The sequence below is a fragment of the Chenopodium quinoa genome, unplaced genomic scaffold (assembly GCF_001683475.1).
Source record: "Chenopodium quinoa cultivar QQ74 unplaced genomic scaffold, ASM168347v1, whole genome shotgun sequence".
NCBI lineage: Eukaryota > Viridiplantae > Streptophyta > Magnoliopsida > Caryophyllales > Amaranthaceae > Chenopodium > Chenopodium quinoa.
The window spans coordinates 3452244-3471046 of record NW_018743919.1 but is presented as its reverse complement, the minus strand read 5'-3'; the positions used below and the strand labels follow the sequence as shown (position 1 = coordinate 3471046).

The 18803-nt window shown below is 35.4% G+C and overlaps 3 protein-coding genes across 4 annotated transcripts; all 3 read left to right on the top strand.

The window, feature by feature from the left end:
* The first annotated feature begins 434 nt into the window (after positions 1-434).
* On the top strand, positions 435-9540 carry LOC110687420 (E3 ubiquitin-protein ligase COP1-like). Its single transcript, XM_021864067.1, has 13 exons — positions 435-1066; positions 2190-2267; positions 2764-2919; positions 4087-4422; positions 4869-5026; positions 5138-5203; positions 5961-6039; positions 6334-6489; positions 6602-6700; positions 7577-7681; positions 8093-8272; positions 8558-8668; positions 8855-9540. The coding sequence occupies exons 1-13, from the start codon at positions 785-787 to the stop codon at positions 9023-9025; spliced, it is 1977 nt and encodes a 658-aa protein (XP_021719759.1). The 5' UTR covers positions 435-784; the 3' UTR covers positions 9026-9540.
* Positions 9541-9859: 319 nt separating this feature from the next.
* On the top strand, positions 9860-13065 carry LOC110687421 (probable tyrosine-protein phosphatase At1g05000). Of its 2 annotated transcripts, none has more exons than XM_021864068.1 (5): positions 9860-10627; positions 10752-10845; positions 12391-12448; positions 12535-12581; positions 12687-13065. In XM_021864068.1, the coding sequence occupies exons 1-5, from the start codon at positions 10455-10457 to the stop codon at positions 12873-12875; spliced, it is 561 nt and encodes a 186-aa protein (XP_021719760.1). In that variant the 5' UTR covers positions 9860-10454; the 3' UTR covers positions 12876-13065. The 2 variants fall into 2 exon arrangements, with proteins under 2 accessions (XP_021719760.1, XP_021719761.1); XM_021864069.1 differs by having other exon boundaries at positions 9864-10627; positions 12538-12581.
* A 2128-nt stretch (positions 13066-15193) lies between these two features.
* Positions 15194-18443, top strand: LOC110687419 (protein CLMP1-like). The gene has a single exon (XM_021864066.1). The coding sequence runs from the start codon at positions 15701-15703 to the stop codon at positions 18050-18052; it is 2352 nt and encodes a 783-aa protein (XP_021719758.1). The 5' UTR covers positions 15194-15700; the 3' UTR covers positions 18053-18443.
* The last annotated feature ends 360 nt before the right edge of the window (positions 18444-18803 follow it).

Below are 18803 nucleotides of genomic sequence, written 5' to 3'. Positions count from 1 at the left end.
ATGTAAAGAAAAAATTCACATTTCACAATAAGCAATGAACATTATGTCACAAATAAAAGTATATTACACTAACAATCAAAGAATGTGGACATTTACAATAGTTTATCAATATATTTAATAAAGATCATTATCTGACATAATAATGAACATATGAAAAAAAACATAATATTAATAGTTAAATGCACATTATAAACAAATATAAAGTACATCATGTTTTTTTATAAAGAACATTATTTAACAGTTTGTTCTTTTCATTGTAGGTATATGTTCATTACATTTTAAGTTCTTTTTACTATAGCCATATCATTACATTTTTATCAAACTACATCCGTTTCATATTTTTTGCAACTTCGGAATATTTTATACCTTATAAATAATATCTCAAAATTGCAAAATATATGAAACAGAGATAATATGTTCATTCCACATTTTTTTATTTTTTAATAGAACGTATGTACCATACGCATTGTTCATTCTTATTTTTATTTTTAATTACAAAAACACACATAAAAACCACCTGAAAAAACAAAACTCCTTTCTTCCTCCCTCGAAAAAAATATCTTATTTTTATTCAATATAATGCTTGTTCTTCAAAGAACAAACTCACCCGCCATATTAACGTGGTCAGTTTCCACCCTCACATTCATTCTTCCTCCTTTCTCTCTCTCTTAAATTTCCTTCTCCTTTCTTCTCTGACACGTCAATCTTCTCTCTCTCTTCTCTGAAACTTCCCTCCTTTCTCTCTCCTCTCGGAACCCTCGAAGAAATCGGAAAATCTTCAACAATGGCGGAAACCTCCATTGGAGAAGGAGCTTTAGTTCCTTATGTGAAATCCGATTCTCCACCGCATGAAACCGCCGTTGAAGGCGGAGATTCCATCGCCGGCGACAAGGATTTTCTCTGCCCAATTTGCATGCAGATTATCAAAGACGCTTTTCTCACTGCTTGCGGTCATAGTTACTGTTATATGTGTATCTTCACTCATCTTCTTAACAAGTCTGATTGCCCTTGTTGTGGTCGTTTTCTCACTCCTAAGCTTATTTTCCCTAATTTTGCCCTTGATAAGGTTCGTTGCTTTGTTCTTCTCTCTGTTTTTGATTCTGTGTTGATTATGATTGAGGATTCTTGTGTTGAATTTGATTGTCTAAGTTTGAATTTTCGTTGTTTCTGAGTGCAATGTATCTTGATTTTTGGGGTGGATTATATGCATTTTTCTGTGTAATTGTGTTATATTGATCTAAATTTAAATTATTTTTATATTTGAGTATTTGACTGTGATTTTTGTAGGTTTTTTTGGTGTTGAATTGCGATCATTTTGTGCTATTAGGCTAAGGTTGACAGAAATGTTTCTTGAATTTGTCTATGTTGAGTTTAAGCATAAGCACGTGACATAGCAGCTTAGTTCTTGGCTGTTGAAGTGATTTTTTCCGTAATTTTCGGTGTCGAATTTGATAGACTTGTGTAGAAAATTTCATAATTGAGTGAAATAAGTGTTCTAGAGTGTGTTAATTTTGATAGGAATTGAGATTTTGGGAGATAATTTTGTGGTTATTAGATAGTTAAGGTTATAGGAATAAAAGTTTTGGGATCTTTCTCTGTTTTACTTTCTTTTTGTTGTCCTTTGAGGGGCAGAGTTTCTGTGAATCAGTGGTTGTGGGACTCACTTGCAGAACCACGGTTAGAAATATTTCTGTATCTGGCTGTATGATGAGGATGCCATTAGCGTCGAGCTTTATCCTTGTCTTCCATGAATATAATCTAAGTAGTTTAAAGTCTCAATAGCTGTGATATGGGAAGAATAACCGGAATTCTCTGCCTCTCCCGTAAAGGGTCTATGCCGAACAGTTAATTTGCAAATGCGGGATTAACAATTTAACTTCCCCTTTTCCAATGTAGCCCTTTTTAAGGTATCGAATGTGTCATGTATGGGGACACTGTGGGTAGTGATTGGCATATGGTGCATTTTGTTTCCTCTCTTGCTCTCTCTCTCTCTAATTCGATATTATTGTTAACAAGAGCAGTATATTTTACTTTGAACAAGTATTATATTAGGGTATCTGGACATTGGGAGGGAACAATGCAAGTAGACTCCCTCCCTTCCCTCCACTCCATGATAGTTAATCAAATAAGCTGTTTGTAATTTATGTTGAAATACAATCTATAACTCAACAATGTGTCTCAATCCACAGATATCAAAGAGGATGTGTGATTATCAATTTGCAAAAAATGCCTCTTTGAGTGAACAACTTCGCCGAGCACTGCAGCAGGTTAGTTGACTTCCGTAAACAGTAGCTACAAATTGTTGTCATTTCATCCTCTCTCTAGCCTGCAAAATTGACTTTATCATATTGTGCTAGCCTGCTAGGATGTTATCATTTACCCTTGTCCAAAAATCTTTTGATTCAATATGATTCTAGCCATTATATTCCTAAAAAGAAAGTATCTAAGAATAATTTGCCAATGTAATCTTACATTTAAGGTTTATGATCCTATGTTGCTTTGGAAGTGAATATTTTCACTGAAAACTAATATTTATCAAACAATATTGTTTTCATATAATACCAAACATAGGCAATTTTTTTCTTAACTGATTATTCCTGTAATATTTCTCTTCCCACTAGTATCGGTCTGAATTCTTAATTATCAAATTGGTGTGAGTGAAGTATTGTTAGAATATTTCTCCATGTATTTAATTCTATGCTTTAACTGTGGCTTTAATTCTATTTAAATTGGTATTCACTCTTTGATATAACCTGTAGACAGGATTGTGATGTGTCTGTGAAGGATCTTGACTGCCTTTTGTCTCTACTTGCGAAAAAGAAGAGAAAAATGGAGCAAGAGGAGGCTGAGACAAACTTGCAAGTTCTCCTTGAGTTTTTGGTCTGCTTAAGAAAAAGAAAATTGGAAGAGCTTAGTCAGGTGTGTTCAGCTAAATTCAAATTATCTGGTGATGTTTGATGCATTATTTCTCCTGTAAGAGCTAGTGCTTTGTAGGTAATACATCCTAATTTAATTGCTCATAGAGTTGAAGTTGAGTAGGAAATGGTTGCATCGGCGTAAAAGGTAGTGCAAGCCCCTTGATCTATAGCCTGTATTGCATACGAAACTAATAAAAGTCATCTGAGTGAGCTTTGCGTCATTCTGTTAACAATGTAAAGCATTATTGGATGCTCTTGTTTTTCTTTACCCATTGATTCTCTCTTTGACATCTACTGATGGTATTGCGTATTTATTTCTTAGTTGTGATGGAAAAATCTTTGGTTGAATGCTTAGTATATAAAAGTATCTTAACTTATTACTTATGGAATAAAAAATATATATATATAAACATTTTTACACCCTTTTGTGACAAGGTTGATTAACACTTCTATCACTTCTTCATCAGGTACTTGTATAGTCATATCTATTAATTATGGTGGTATAGCCGAAAAAGGTCAAAATTATATATATTGCTAGATTTTTTTAGCTGGCTTTTTTTTACGAAGTATTAGACTAGTAGGTTTTCTCAAACTTTCTTGTGTTTTTACTTCCATGTTATTCCTCTCTTTATATGCCCTTGCCCGCTTTAATCAAATTTTATTTGTATTTCCTTTTTTTTTTTGGTTTTTACTTTACAGAGTTTACACTGCCCCCATTTTTGCTCACTATGTTTTTCTCGATTTTTTTGCCCACTTTCATTTTATCACTTTCCTTTCTTTATAACATTTTTTCTTTGCGGATGGTTCCTTATGATGATTCATGTTAGCGGACACAGTAGCGACACCAAGTCATTTTGGGGCTAAGGCTTTGTTGTTGTTGCTGACTTGCTGCTACTATTGTATTAGACCTGTAGCATTACCTGATAATATTTTTTGGCTCCTCGTTAAAGCTAGTTTGATGTACTTTATCTAATACTGTACTATGTTTTGAATTATTATCCTTCTGTCCTTTCTCCTTGTCGCATGTGAGTTGCATTAATAGCTTATTTAGGTGTGGTTGTACTTCTTTACTGTCCTATGCAGTTGTACTTTTTTGCTATTCTAGTATGTTAAGCTTCAACTCTAGTGGTAAATAGTATTTTAAATCTATCTTACGGTGTTCGTATAGATACAAAATGATCTCCAGTACATCAAAGAGGACATAGATGCTGTTCAAAAGCACAAAACAGAATTGTGGAATGTAAACAAGAGTCATACAGCTAGATTGAGACTGAGAGGAGATGACTTTGATACAAAAGGTTTTTGTGATAAAGTACGGAGGCCTTTGGCTGGTGGTTCTGGTACACAAGAGACATTTCCAGGAAGTCTTCAATGTAAAGGAGGCAATTTAGGTGCTCCATGCTCTCAAGAACATTTAGAAAACGATGTTCGTGCAGGCTCAGAATTGCAACAGCAGGCTCCAACTGAAAAATTTAAAGCAAGAAAAAGGCAGGTTGAGACACAGGTTTGTATTTTTGAAATTTCTGATAATCGCTGTAATTTATATGTAGTACTCCGTAGTGGGTATTTAAAGAAGTCAATAAGCATTTATATTACACTTTACACAATTTACATGTGTGAGCTGTTATGTTTTGTTAAGTGAAGATTAACTGAACAGCCTACACCCATAATTCACATTCAGCTGTCATGTATTGTCATGATATTAGGTCTTGCAACTTCTTGATGGTGGCTCAATAATTAACTATAGTACCTTCCCTTGAATTCAGTTGAAGTCTGCATGTATATGAAAGATGTATGTCAGTAATTTTTCAGCTGCATAATGAACTTGTGCTTGATGACTCTTATCTATATTGTTAAATAGGTTGAATAGTTGACTAAATTGAAGCTTCATTACAATAGATTCAGTTGAGCATTGAAATTTTTTAATTTGTTATCAATAATTTTCTGCAGTTCACTGAACTGCAAGAGTGTTACCTGCAAAAAAGGAGAAACTGGGCCAAACAAAAGCAACCAGCAGAAGGAAGCCATATGAATCATACAAATAGCTTAGGCTATCATGCAGGACTTCAGGATTTTCAGTCTGTGCTTACTTCCTGTACTCGATACAGGTATATCCGTATACATCATATCTGTTATTTGCAGTACACTTTAAATTCCCATAGTTGGATTATTGAAACGCTCAATTTCTTTCTTTCTTTTTTTGGGTGGTATTGTTACAGCCAGTTGAGGCCTATTTCAGAGTTGAGGCTTGGTAACGTTTTTCACTATGCCAATATCATTTCCAGGTGGGTCTTTTCTTTGAAATCTTAATTCTTTTGATTGACTGTGCTCCATGTCATTGATATACTGTGAACTTTGATATGTAATTTTTGATGATTAGAGGCTCACTTGTACCTGTTTATATGCTAAGTATTGGTTGTAGATATTTTGCTTGATTATGGCCATTAGCCACTAAGCTAGAAGCTTCTTCTGTTTTAATAAATGAACATCAGTGTGTCATTCTTTGCTGGCTTTGCAGCTTAGTGATATCATCAAAATTCAATGTTTATGAGTTTTGCTAGTGATGGACATGCTATGGACGCACTATTATGCTACGTGGAGTGTATCTACTTATGGCAACTTTTATTGAAGAAATGGGACTAGCTACTTTCTCAGTGTCTCTCTATCTATCCTTTTTTCACCAGAATTTAAAAATAAAAAAATAAAACTCTCCTTACATCTTATATATCTGCAAGTCTGTGTGAGCTAGAAATGTTCAATTCATTCTGTATAATCCTTTGTCAGAACAAGTCTCGGTTATCCTGATTGTAACTGGTTTGTTAGTGTATGGTTTGCCACTGTAATTTGCTTCAATTACGTGGTAGAGAGGTCTAAAACTGACTGCCTTTTTTTAGTAGAACTAGCTTTGACCTTTGCATCATGCTGTTCATTCTTTCTTTTTGTCTGTTATCTTATTCTATCCCTAATTGATGATCAAGTTACAATATGATATATTCTGAATTGCCTCTTCACCACCTTTGATATGTGTTTTTTCTTTTGCAGCATAGAATTTGACAGAGATCATGAATTGTTTGCTACTGCTGGTGTCTCCAAGCGGATTAAAGTTTTTGAATTTTCCACTGTAAGGTCTTTCATGCTCAAGAGAAGGATGTACACTACTACAACATATTTCATCTTAGTATTTTATTTTCCTAGCACCAACCCCCCCCCCCCCAACTTAAAAAATGAAGAAGAAAGAAAAAGAATGATTAAAAGTTTGGAGAGTAGATCATTAATGAATGTGAAGGGTTGTGTTCCATGCACAAATAATACCTCTTGCTTTACCTTAAATTTGTTCGGACACGCTTATTTTCATAAGATCTTTTGCTGTAATTGTCATTTGAGTACTTAACCTTGGGAACAAATTGATCTTCAGGTGATTGATGAACCAGCAGAAGTGCACTGTGCTGTTGTTGACATTGCTACACGATCTAAACTAAGCTGTTTGAGTTGGAATAAGTATACCAAACACTGTATTGCCAGCAGTGATTATGAGGGGATTGTAAATGTTTGGGACATTGCTACTAATCAGGTGGTATTAATAGTACTAATAAGCTGTTTTGTTCCATTAAGCTTGTTCTACATTCTTAGGCTACTGGTTTTGGTTGGACTTTGACTTATTTCAGTAATGCTAACTTTGTTAGAGTGTTGGAGAATACGAGGAGCATGAAAAACGGGCTTGGAGTGTGGATTTTTCGCGTACTGAACCTTCGCTGTTGGTATCTGGTGGGGATGACTGCAAGGTAAATGGTGCTTACCTGTCTTTTGGGCTATGCTTTTCAAGATACTGCTTATGTATCTTACATACATAGGGCTTCCTTTTCACAAGAAATTGAATGAAAGCTTTTAGGGATAAGTGGTGAAAGTTTACCTAACCTGAAGGTTGTATATATTGTCGTTGAGGTCAAAGTGAATATCCATCCTTTTCATATCTTATAATGCTCTATCTATACTGTATATGATTTTGGACCTGTCTTTTCAGTTAGTGCCATTTTGTGAATTTTTGTCATGGTGAATCTCTTGTTCAACTATTTGGAGGTTGTCAAACACCATCTTTTCTTACAAGTTATAAGTGGCGAGGCTACATATGTGACACCTGGCAGGGCTGGCACCAGTACTGACCCATCCTGCAGCGATATTGTTATTGAGTGGTGTTGAATCTGGTGATGGTGTACCATTTTAAGGCCTCAAGTTCTCTTGTGGCAGATCTCCTCTCAGATTGGCCTCAGTGTAAAAGCCTAGGTTTTACTAGTAGGCATTAGAGATGAAACATAGAGAACTGTTTCTGGAAATAAACTCGATGATTATGGTGAATTCTACTAGTAGGAAATTGCGAACACAACACTGATGATAAAGAAATTGGAAGATGGAACTTAGACAACTGTTTCTTGAAATGAACTTAATCTAAGTCATTTAAATTATCATATGTGGTGATCCCTTGGGTATTGCCGCCCCCCAACCCACACACACCAAAGAAAAAGGATGAAGGAATCTGTGATGAATTTAGCTGCAGGCATGTCTTTGAAAGTAGGCTAATATCATAGTTAGTGAAATATTATAAAGCACTCCAGATAGACAGCTCATTATGGATCCATTGCAATTTGGGTGCTTTTCAACAGGTTAAAGTTTGGTGCACCAAACAGGAAAAGAGTGCTCTTAATATTGACTTGAATGCAAATATATGCTCTGTGAAGTGTAATCCTGGATCTAGCATGCATGTGGCTGTAAGTATTCCTCTTCTTTAAATTCAATTCAGTAATTTTTTGATGTCTTATGAGATATAGTTACGTGACTGTTTCTTCTAATATATTTCAAAGCTTTTGTGGACTTCATTCAACTGTCGTATACGTATCACAGTGGAATCTTCGGGCTTATTCTGAAGTGTTCCCTCTGTTTAGAATTGATGTTAATTATTTACATACCTAGGAGGCTAGGATATCCAAATAAGGTTGTCACTTTCATTATTAAGCCTCATAGTGGTGACCTGGGGGAAAGGATAGGAATGGCCCAAGTGTATGGAAAAGGAATTTTATTGTTTAATCATTTCATATCCTTGATTATGAGTGTTATTCTATGTGTCTTCTTCAGCGTCTTTCATTACTTCAACTTTTAATGCTGGCTGTTATCTTGTGCAGGTGGGCTCTGCAGATCATAATGTTCACTATTATGACTTAAGAAATATAAGCCAGCCTGTTCATGTCTTTTCTGGTCATAGAAAAGCTGTTTCATATGTTCATTTCTTATCTGCCAACGAACTTGCTTCTGCATCAACTGATAACACTTTGCGCTTGTGGGATGTCAAGGAAAATAAGTTGGTAATATTTTGTAGAAACTAGTTACTCGGTGGGAATTTTAAATTTTGATATGCAGGTTCAAGAAGGATAAAATTGAAATGATTAATAAATCATGTTTAATACCTTTATGACTTGTGAGGCTTATGCACGCCTAAGTTTAGGAGAGGTGGTATTTCGTTTATTCCAAAATCCAGTTGAAAGTGGGGCTCAGATTTACATTAATCGGAAAAATCATGTTCATTCTTTCGAAAAGATTGCTTAATCAATTACATTTGTTTGCTCATTTATTTTCCCACCGCGTTGCAGCTTCAGGTGTATAGAGGTCATACGAATGAAAAGAATTTTGTAGGCCTCACTGCAAATAGCGAATACCTTGCTTGTGGCAGTGAATCAAACGAAGTCTTTGTTTATCATAAGGTATGTAAATGACCCCAAAAATATAGGACAATGCTAACACTTGTAACTTCCTCTCATTTGATTATAGAAAGTGTTTGAATCAATCAATACAGTCCTTACAGAAAATAGGACATGGAAACTACTTGTATTGCAAATGCTATATCTTTAGTAATTCTGTGGTCAATTCAATTTCCCTCTCACTTGCAGGCTATTTCTAAGCCTGTTGCTCGATACAAGTTCAATTCATCAGAATTGTATGATGCTGATGAGGATCGAGGAGCACACTTTATCAGTGCAGTTTGCTGGAAGAGTGACAGCCCCATGATTATGGCTGCTAACAGTCAAGGAAATGTCAAACTACTTGCACTTGCTACCTGAAATAAGTCACAGAGGTAGATATGACATGGAAAGTTCTTGTAGCTTCCTTCTAGCTGATTCCTTTTGTGTATATAGTCAGTTTTAGGAGTTCATTATCGAAAGGAACCATGTAACTATTTGATTTGTTCCTTCCTTGTGGAAGAGAGCGGATATGATCATAGAAAAAGCTTGAATCGATCTATATGGCTATCTAGAGTTCTAGCCTGAAGGTTGTTGGCCGGTAATGATGAGATTATTCTTGAAGCTATATCCCATACAACTTACATTGTTGGCTGTCTGCACTCTGCAGTGATGTAGTACTCAACACCCTGCACTTTTGACAGTCGTTTCCATGACGCTTAGGTAACTTTTCCTATTGCTGCCACTACTTGCTCATAATCAATGAAGTAGCCGCTTCTTATATACTTCGTATTAAGGATTGATCTTTTGAAGTGTTTGAAATTTTGTGTGCTACCTACCAATTGGCTGTATTTGGGTTAATGTCAGCAAATAATATATGCGCTGCTACTGCGCTCTATCGCCTCTATTTTACTTGTTACGAAGTTGATTCGTTGGCTAGATCAACCTTTAATCAGACTCACAGTCACAAATGCCATAGGTACATGGCTTGATAATCTTTTTTAGCTAAATTGGCCAAAGTTTATCATTACTTGTGTTCAAAATTCCATCTAAGTAAATGCACTGTACCACTAAAATTGGGCCAACACTTTAAATTTGAAAAAAAAAAAATGTAGTTGACTAAATGAAATTGGTTTTTTTATTTATTTATTATATATATATATATATATATATATATATATATTAAAACTGCAGAGAATAATAATATAACTTATTTTGCTGTAATTATGCTTAACTTAGCTCATTTGTTGTTTGACTTGACTTAATTTAGTTGAAATTAATTTATATGAATATTTTGAAAAGCAAATTGCTACACTGCTAAAATATTATCAACCTGATTATGTTAAATGAAAACTATTAAATTTATCTAAAAGGTATGTCGGGCCATAAAACATTGATATGGGTCGAGGGGTCATGCATGGAGCTTCATATATAACTGATCGACACAACTATATTGAACCCGTTTCTAACACGGCCTACAATGGCTACATACTTGACTACTTGAGTATTCTTGTTCATATTGCTTGCTCTCCACGACTCCACATACATTTCTTTTTAATATCAACACACAATACACACTAGCCTCATAAATCCAACCATAACAAAAAGTAGAGACCATTAAATATCCTCCATGATTCCCTCATTCTCTTTGTCTTCCACCTCTCCAACTTCCGCATAAAATTCCCAATATAAAAAAATCCCATGAAAACAAAAAATATTGTAACAACAATAACTAAATTAAATTTTAAAATTTATATAAAAAAAAGGGGAATCCAACGATTTTTGTTTCCCGATTTTTGGCGCGAAAATCATGAAAAATGACAGTTCAATCGGCGGCGTTAATGGCGGCGTCGGTGTCGGCGACGAGATTTCGTACGTTCCGCCATTGAATTTTGCAATGGTTGATAATGGCATTTTCAGGTCTGGGTTTCCCGACACTTCTAATTTACAGTTTTTGCAAACCCTAGGCCTCCGATCAGTCATGTAATTCTCTCTCCTCTCTTTTCTTGACCTCGATTTTTTTTTTTAACTGATTTTTACACTATATTTTAAATAAATTGATTCTAAAATTGTTTTTTTTTTTTTTTTTAATGGTGTGCTTTTGTAGATGTTTGTGTCCAGAGCCATATCCGGAGGCGATCGCGGAGTTCTTGAAAGAAAATGGGATTCATCTCTTTCAATTTGGCATTGAGATGAGCAAGGTTTGATTTTTGGAAAGTTTGATCATTATTTTAAGCTTTGAATTGGTCAAATGAATGTTAAGCATGTAGTCAATGTAATATGGAGTGACATTGTGAGCAATATATAGTTTATTATGGATATAAGTAATTAAAGTATTTTTATTGAAGTTATTTTTGTCACCTTTTTACATTTTTTATAACATACCCGATAATTTAGAACCTACTAGACTAATTAATCCGTTTTAAGCCGGATTAGAATCTAATAGGGGGAAAGATTCTTCTACTTGATACAAACACCTGTTGGTGGTTTCGGTACTTCTTATCGTGAATTTGTGGATGAATTGACTTGGCTTTGGGATCTATCCACGGAAAAATGATTAAGTTGCTTATTGTGGAAAAGAAGAATAAAGATTTAAGAATAAGGAATTAAGAATAAAGACTAAAGAAGAGAATAAAGAAGATTATTTAGCAACAATTGTAGAAATTTGTATGAGAAATTTTTTTATTGAATTTTTTATTGAATATTTGCATGAGATATATGGCAAGTACTGAAGTACACCAACTGGCCTTTTGAAGTTAAGGAGAAAAAAATGTTCTTTTGGAATTTCAGAAAGTTGGACTCTTTAATTGATAACTGGTTAAAATGTAGTGACTGACATCATATTACATTTGCCAGCTTAGTAGCCTTGGCAAATTCCAACTTTGAAGACTTCTTTGTATTCTGTAGCCAAAATTGGAATCTGCATGAGGTGATGGTTGTTGCTGCTGTTTTCTGTGTTGTAGAATTATGATAATAGGTAACTGTGATTGTCAAGTTACTTTGAGAAAAAATTCCAAAGTCAATTCATGTTTAAGCTCAATGCTAACTGGCACGAAATCTATCGTTCTTCTAATCAGCTCGGACAAAATTGCTAAATGAGCACCTAAAATTTTCAAACTAAACTGCTGAAAATGTGTTAAAGAGGAAATGATGAATGTAAGTTTGGAATCACCATTTGCATTGTACAAGCTACGTTATCATTGTGGCGGACTGATATTAGTGACTGTTTCTGTTCATATTCTCATGTGCCTTGAGCAACCTTGTTTTGGATTGCAGGGAATTAAAAGGGTTGTTGGTGCCCAGAACTTCTTCATAGGATAGTTACAACAAAGTAGTGTTTTTTTTTTGCTAATCGAGTGTTTTCAGGATTTGAAAGTTTTCATGCTGTTGGAGGCTTAGAGCCGGCTTTTAAAATCACTAGATTTATAAACATGATTTGTGAGTTTTGTTTGTTAGATATAGTTCATGTTAATCTTCTTGATAGCTCAACTAGAGACTGCTGCTTTCCTTAAGAGTAGAGACTACCTAAGCTGGTTCTATACATGGCATACCTATATTGTCGCTTACCTTGAGAGTTTTGCTCTGTTTCACTTTATTATCTGGTATTTCTATGCTTGATAGTGTAGACTCATTTGACATCACAGAAACTCTTATGCAAGCTAATTATGCACCACAACTCTTTGATTAAACTTGTTAGCGTGTATACATAATGGGTTAGCATTAGCTAACATGTTCAATTTATGCAGGAACCATTCGTTAATATTCCTGAAGATAGGGTACGTGAAGCTCTGAAAACTGCTCTAGGTATGTAGAGCTTATTAAGCCATAAATCTATGTTCAGATTACAATTTCAGTTTCAATTGCCTTATTTTCTCTTCTCCTGTGTCAAGCAGATGCAAAAAACCAGCCAGTTCTTATACACTGCAAGTGTGGAAAGGTATGATCATCACCTCTGTATTTCTTGGCTTCTTGCTTTTATATTATAGCAGTCGCATTGTTTCAAGCAGTAGCAATCAGGTAAATCATCTATGTTTGTATGCAGCACCGAACAGGATGTCTTGTGGGATGCTTAAGGAAGCTGCAGAAATGGTGCCTGTCCTCAATCTTTGACGAGTACCAGAGATTTGCCGGAGTGAAATCTAGAATATCTGATCAGAGATTTGTGGAGACGTTCGACATTTCAAGCTTGAAAAACACTCAAATGCAATTTTCATGCTCAAAGAGTAGATAACATAACAAATACCCTTCAACATTCTTATATCAGGGCAGCTGCTACTCATTGTACAAATTCCATATAATGTTCAGGATTCAGGAATAGTCATTTTTCTTATTTTGTGTGATGCAGTATCCTCTCTTACACAAAGATCAAATTAAACACATTTTTTTGCACGATTGAAAGTATCCTTAATAGTTGTAAATCTCATCGAAATTATTACAAGAACTCCGTAAGTCCACATTTGTCCATAGATTGGGAACAGTTTTCGATATGCAGTAGTTCAGGGTGGATTTATTTCCGAACAGTTTGAGCTCAATCAGTAATTCGAGCACAATCAGTTTCCGATACAGTTTGAGCTCAATCAGCTTTCAGTACGAACTCAATCAGTAGTTCGAGCACAATCAGTTTCCGATAAAGTTCAAGATCAATCAGTTAACAAACAATACAGTCCTCAAATCTCTCGGGATAAAAATAATCATTCGAGAAACCCATTTACAAATCCAATGAGATTACTGAATATTTGCTTAGGTTAAACAGCTAAATCAATTCATAAGCATAACTAACATATCATACAAATCTTATCAACAAAAATTCGAAAAAGATTTCCATTAAAATTATTTCAAAATTAAATCAAAAAATTGCTCCAAAATCAAATCAAAAAGTAGTTTTAAAATCGAACACTTATAACTTAAAAGCGCATCAGCAAAATAAAGTTGTCCACAAGGAAAAGATTCAAATTTTCCATTCGTGTCAAATTTCTGCATAATATAAACCATCATATACGCTCTATTTAATATTTATTTATCATCAAAATCATCGAAAAACCCAAAAAAAAAATCATAAACCCTAGAAAACAGATTAAAAATGTAGGCGAGTCAACAATCGAATCGTCAATAGATAAAAAAGATGTACAAGATGACGACTGAAACGATAGCTCGTCTTCATTTTTGCCTTCTTTTTCGATTGATGAAAGATAATTATAATTTATCTTCCCTCTAATTATACGAACTAAGGCTTAGTTTCATAAAACATTGAACAAAATTTAACTAAAATTAAAGGAAGATTGAGATTGAAAATACTACTTCTGAAAAAAAATAAAATAAAAAAACGATGAAGCTAAAGTGAGTGAAGATAGGAAAATACAAGTTCAAAGCCAGGTTTTATAAGAGGGCGGTTACAAGTTTTGTAACCCTAGTTTTGTGTTGGGTCATTTACTATTATGCCCTCATCATTCCTTGATTTTATTTTTATTTTTTATTATTTTTTATATAAATTAAAAAAATATCAATAATAATAGTGGTCGATTACAATGTAATTTACGTAAGGTTTACTAAGGTCAATTGAACCTTAAAACTTTTAAAAAGAAGAGAACACTTCGTAATATATTTTGAGAGTTTAAGACCTTTACATTGCGACTAACCACTTTCATATTTTTAAGAAAATTTCATCGTTATTACATACTTTTTAATGGCTAATGAATTGTTTTTTCATTACCAATACACGATACACCCCAATATGAATCTCGAGTTAAAATTAATGCAACTCATTTTACTTTTTTTAATTCCTTTTTTACTGTAAAAGTTAGCGACCCTCATTGTGATCAATAATTGTCATGCTTGTTGGAAAAATTTCACCATTATTGTTACTGACCAGTGAGCATTGATTTTGTGAACTATATACCCCTAATACTAGTATGTGATACACATCCCCGCTTAAAAGCCAATAATAATAATATTTGATGGCTCTCTTAATTTCATTTTCACTCTCGTATATATTATACCTTCAATCAAGAGGCAAGTCTTCTAAGGTAACAATATTATAATAATGCAACTATTAACAATCAGACACTAAATTTTTTTTAATAAAAGGAACTAGGTCTAGACTACTTTTTGCAACAAATAAAAAGATAGTTATGGGAGCCTTGAATTTCATCCTAAAAGTGATTGTAATGAGATTTGTGACCTAAATCTTGACACATCACCTATTCAATGACAATTTCAGAGTTATATTGAAAGTTATGATGTCGAATTGTAAAAAGATGTATAGTCTATGACAATAGATGTAATTGTCTATAATAAAGCTATATCAAATTATTGATGTCAATGTGTCAATAGTAATTAAGATACAACTAACTCTTTGTAAAAAATAAAAAATGAAGTCATGAGACATACCATATTGTTTTTGTCATGCATCAAAACATTCTAGCTTAAATGACTAATACATCATCATTCATAGGTGTATTCTATTTTAAGCATTTTTGGAGAAATACAATTTACAATCTATCCACAATTTATCTTAATTTTCTAGAGCAAAATCCAAAGTAGGTGGGAGATGGAATATCAACAATAAATATTTTAGTACCAAAATAGAAATAGGGAAAAAGGATAAATACATTTTTGGAATGGGCAAAAAGAAGAGATTGAGCTCCATGACTTGTTCTTGAACCCAATTTTTACCTTTTTTTTTTTAGGGTTTCACTTTTCTCTTTCTTCTGAAAACTCTTCCATAAACCCCATCTTACACCTCTCCCACCCTTTCTAGAACATTCATCGAGGGGTGTTTATCGTTTCCATCAAATCTATCTTCACCATTTCTCTGGGTTTTCTCAAAGGCGTTTTCTGGGCTATCAGATAACACCAATCTATCATCAAAGGTCAGAACTTTCATTATTTGTAAGTGGGTTATCTTTATTTCTCTTTAGTATTATCTATTTTTGTATCGAAATTCATAATTTAGAATATCCAATTGCTCAAATAATTGTAAAGATTGAATCTTTTTGATAAAAATTGTCAGAAATTCAGTGTTTTTTTTGTATAATTCTGGGATAATTTTGAAATTGTATGGGGAAGTCTGGGGGTAGGAGAAAGAAGGGGGCAGGAAACCAAGGTGTAGCTAGTGATGCTGCTCCTAACAATGCAAACATTGCTAGTAATGGTAACATAGATTTGGATTCAGCTGTGTTTCTGAAAAGAGCTCATGAGCTAAAAGAGGAAGGAAATAAGAGATTTCAGGCCAAAGATTATGTGGGTGCCCTTGAACAATATGATAGTGCTATTAAGCTAATCCCCAAAACCCACCCTGATAGGGCTGTGTTTCATAGCAATAGGGCTGCTTGTTTGATGCAAATGAGACCAATTGATTATGACAGTGTCATATCTGAGTGCACTATGGCCCTTCAGGTTCAGCCTCGGTTTGTTCGGGCTCTTCTGCGAAGGGCCCGAGCTTATGAGGCTGTAGGGAAGTATGAAATGGCTATGGCGGATGTGCAAATTCTTTTGGGTTCTGATCCTAATCATGGGGATGCTTTAGATATTGCCCGTAGGCTTCGGACGGCTCTTGGGCCTCGTCAGGAGGCTCAACAGGATCTCCAGAGCCGCCCATCGCCTGCTGCTCTTGGGGCTTCTGCGGTTAGAGGTGCACCTATTGCTGGCCTTGGCCCGTGTTTGCCTGCTAGGACTCCACCTAAGAAGGGTGCAGGGGTTGGTGGGGGAACCAACAGTGCATCGAGTAACAAGAATGAAAAGCCACAAATTGCAGCAACAGAAAATGGTCCTGATGTCAAAACACAAATGCCAAAGGTTGTTTTGAAACCTGCAACTGGTTCTTTTAAGTCCAATGATAAGCAATTGAAGGGTAGTTTAAAGGAGCAAGCACCTGCATCATCCACTTCCATGTCTGCTCCCAGGCCATCTCAATTGGCCGCTATTCAATGGAGGCAATTGAAGCTTGTGTATGATCATGATATAAGACTAGCCCAAATGCCAGTGAATTGCAGCTTCAGAGTTTTAAGGGAGATAGTGGGGCAACGATTTCCATCATCAAAATCTGTTTTGATCAAGTACAAAGATTCCGATGGTGATTTGGTGACTATAACTTGTACCAGTGAGCTAAAGTTGGCTGAAGCTTATGTGGACAACCTTGTACCTAAAGATCCAGAAAGTGATAAGTTAGAGTCATTTGGAATGTTAAGATTGCATATTGTAGAAGTGAACCCTGAACAAGAACCATCAATAGTAGAAGAAGAAGAAGAAGAAGAAGAAGAAGAAGAAGAAGAAGAGGAGAAGCCAATGGACAGCGAGGAAATCAAGGGAGATAATGGCTCTCACTCTTCGCTTGGTGATTGTGGAGTGGATTCCATCGGGACTGAGGCTGACAAAGCTGATGACAAAACATCGATAGAAACCCATAAAGGAAAGCCAGAGGTTGAAGATGGAGAATGTAAGGAGGTGGAGATGGATGATTGGTTGTTTGAGTTTGCTCAGCTTTTCCGAAACAATGTTGGCATTGATCCTGATGCTCATGTTGATCTGCATGAGATTGGAATGGAACTGTGTTCTGAGGCTCTTGAAGAGACAGTCACAAGTGAAGAGGCACAACTTCTCTTTGATAAGGCTGCTCTGAAGTTTCAGGAGGTTGCTGCATTGGCTTTCTTTAACTGGGGAAATGTTCATATGTGTGCTGCAAGGAAAAAGATCCCGGTGGATGAGAATGCATCTCAGGAGGTTAAGGCGGCACAGCTGCAGAAAGCATACCACTGGGTTAAGGAAAAGTATTCCTTAGCCAAGGAGAAGTATGAGGAGGCACTTTCGATCAAGCCAGACTTTTATGAAGGGTTACTTGCTATGGGGCAGCAGCAGTTTGAGATGGCAAAGCTTCACTGGTCTTATGCTCTGGCAAAGAAAGAAGATCTTTCAAGCTGGGATTCAACAGAGACATTCAAACTCTTTGACAGTGCAGAGGAGAAGATGAAAGCTGCTACTGAAATGTGGGAAAAGTTAGAGGAGCAGAGAGCCAATGAACTGAAAGACCCAAATTCAAGTAAGGTGGAGGAGTTGCTAAAAAGGAGAAAGAAATCAGGAAATGATGGCGAATCCTCAGGTAAGATTCCTAGTGAGCCTACTCCTGAGGAATTGGCTGAGCAAGCAGTTGTAATGAGATCACAGATTCATCTCTTCTGGGGTAATATGCTATTTGAGTGCTCTCAAATTGAATTTAGATTGGGAGTTGCCAATTGGAAAAAGAATCTCGATGCTGCTGTTGAACGTTTTAAGTTAGCAGGAGCTTCAGAAGCTGACATTTCTACAGTTACAAGCAATCATTGCTCCAATGGAGATGCAGCTGGAGGAGAGGAGAAGAAAGATGATAATGCAGTTGTGTCTTCTGGAACAGGTGTCCAAGTTGAGGCAACATGATTTAAGCGGATATATTATGAGCGTTCCAGTTTTCCAGGCAAGTCAGGAATGTCACTAGCTTGAGATCATCACCTGGGTGTCCTATAGAGCAAGGTAAAGACAGGGTAGATTTCACCCCTTTTCAAATGCATAATCCAGGGCCGAATATTGGTGCTCGGGTACTAAAGCAAGAGTATATGATGGCTGTTGATGGTTTTAGAATAACATGTGCTTATGATGTTTATGTTACACGAATATAGCATTTTTGTTATCTTCATAAGTTAAAACCTCTGATTGATAGATCATTTTTTTTTTTCCCTTCATTTGTTTGGCTTGCTTAAACTTAATATTGAATTTTTGAGTGCCAAACTTTTCATATCCGTAATGTCTCAGTCTTTGGGTTTTATGCTTATATAGCTTCATCACTATGTTGTTTTGATCTCATGGCATAGTGGGGTGTTATTATCACATTTGCTTCTCTACAAATCTGAACTCTCTCTTGATTCTTGCAACCGTGCCTGACTGGCTGACGGCCTCTCCTAATCTCATTGGTGCTTGTATTGATTTTTCTCTCAAAGATGGTATCCTATTGGATTTTGACATGAGTGGAGTCATAAAGCTAATAGCTTTGAGGATTCTTGAACGACTCATTGCAGGACAAACATTCCTACAAAATAATGTTGCATTGTGTTTAAATAACTGTAGTGAGTCTGTTGATGATGAGTGCCAAGCTCGCCATTACACCAATCAAGATTTGCTGACAGACAAATGT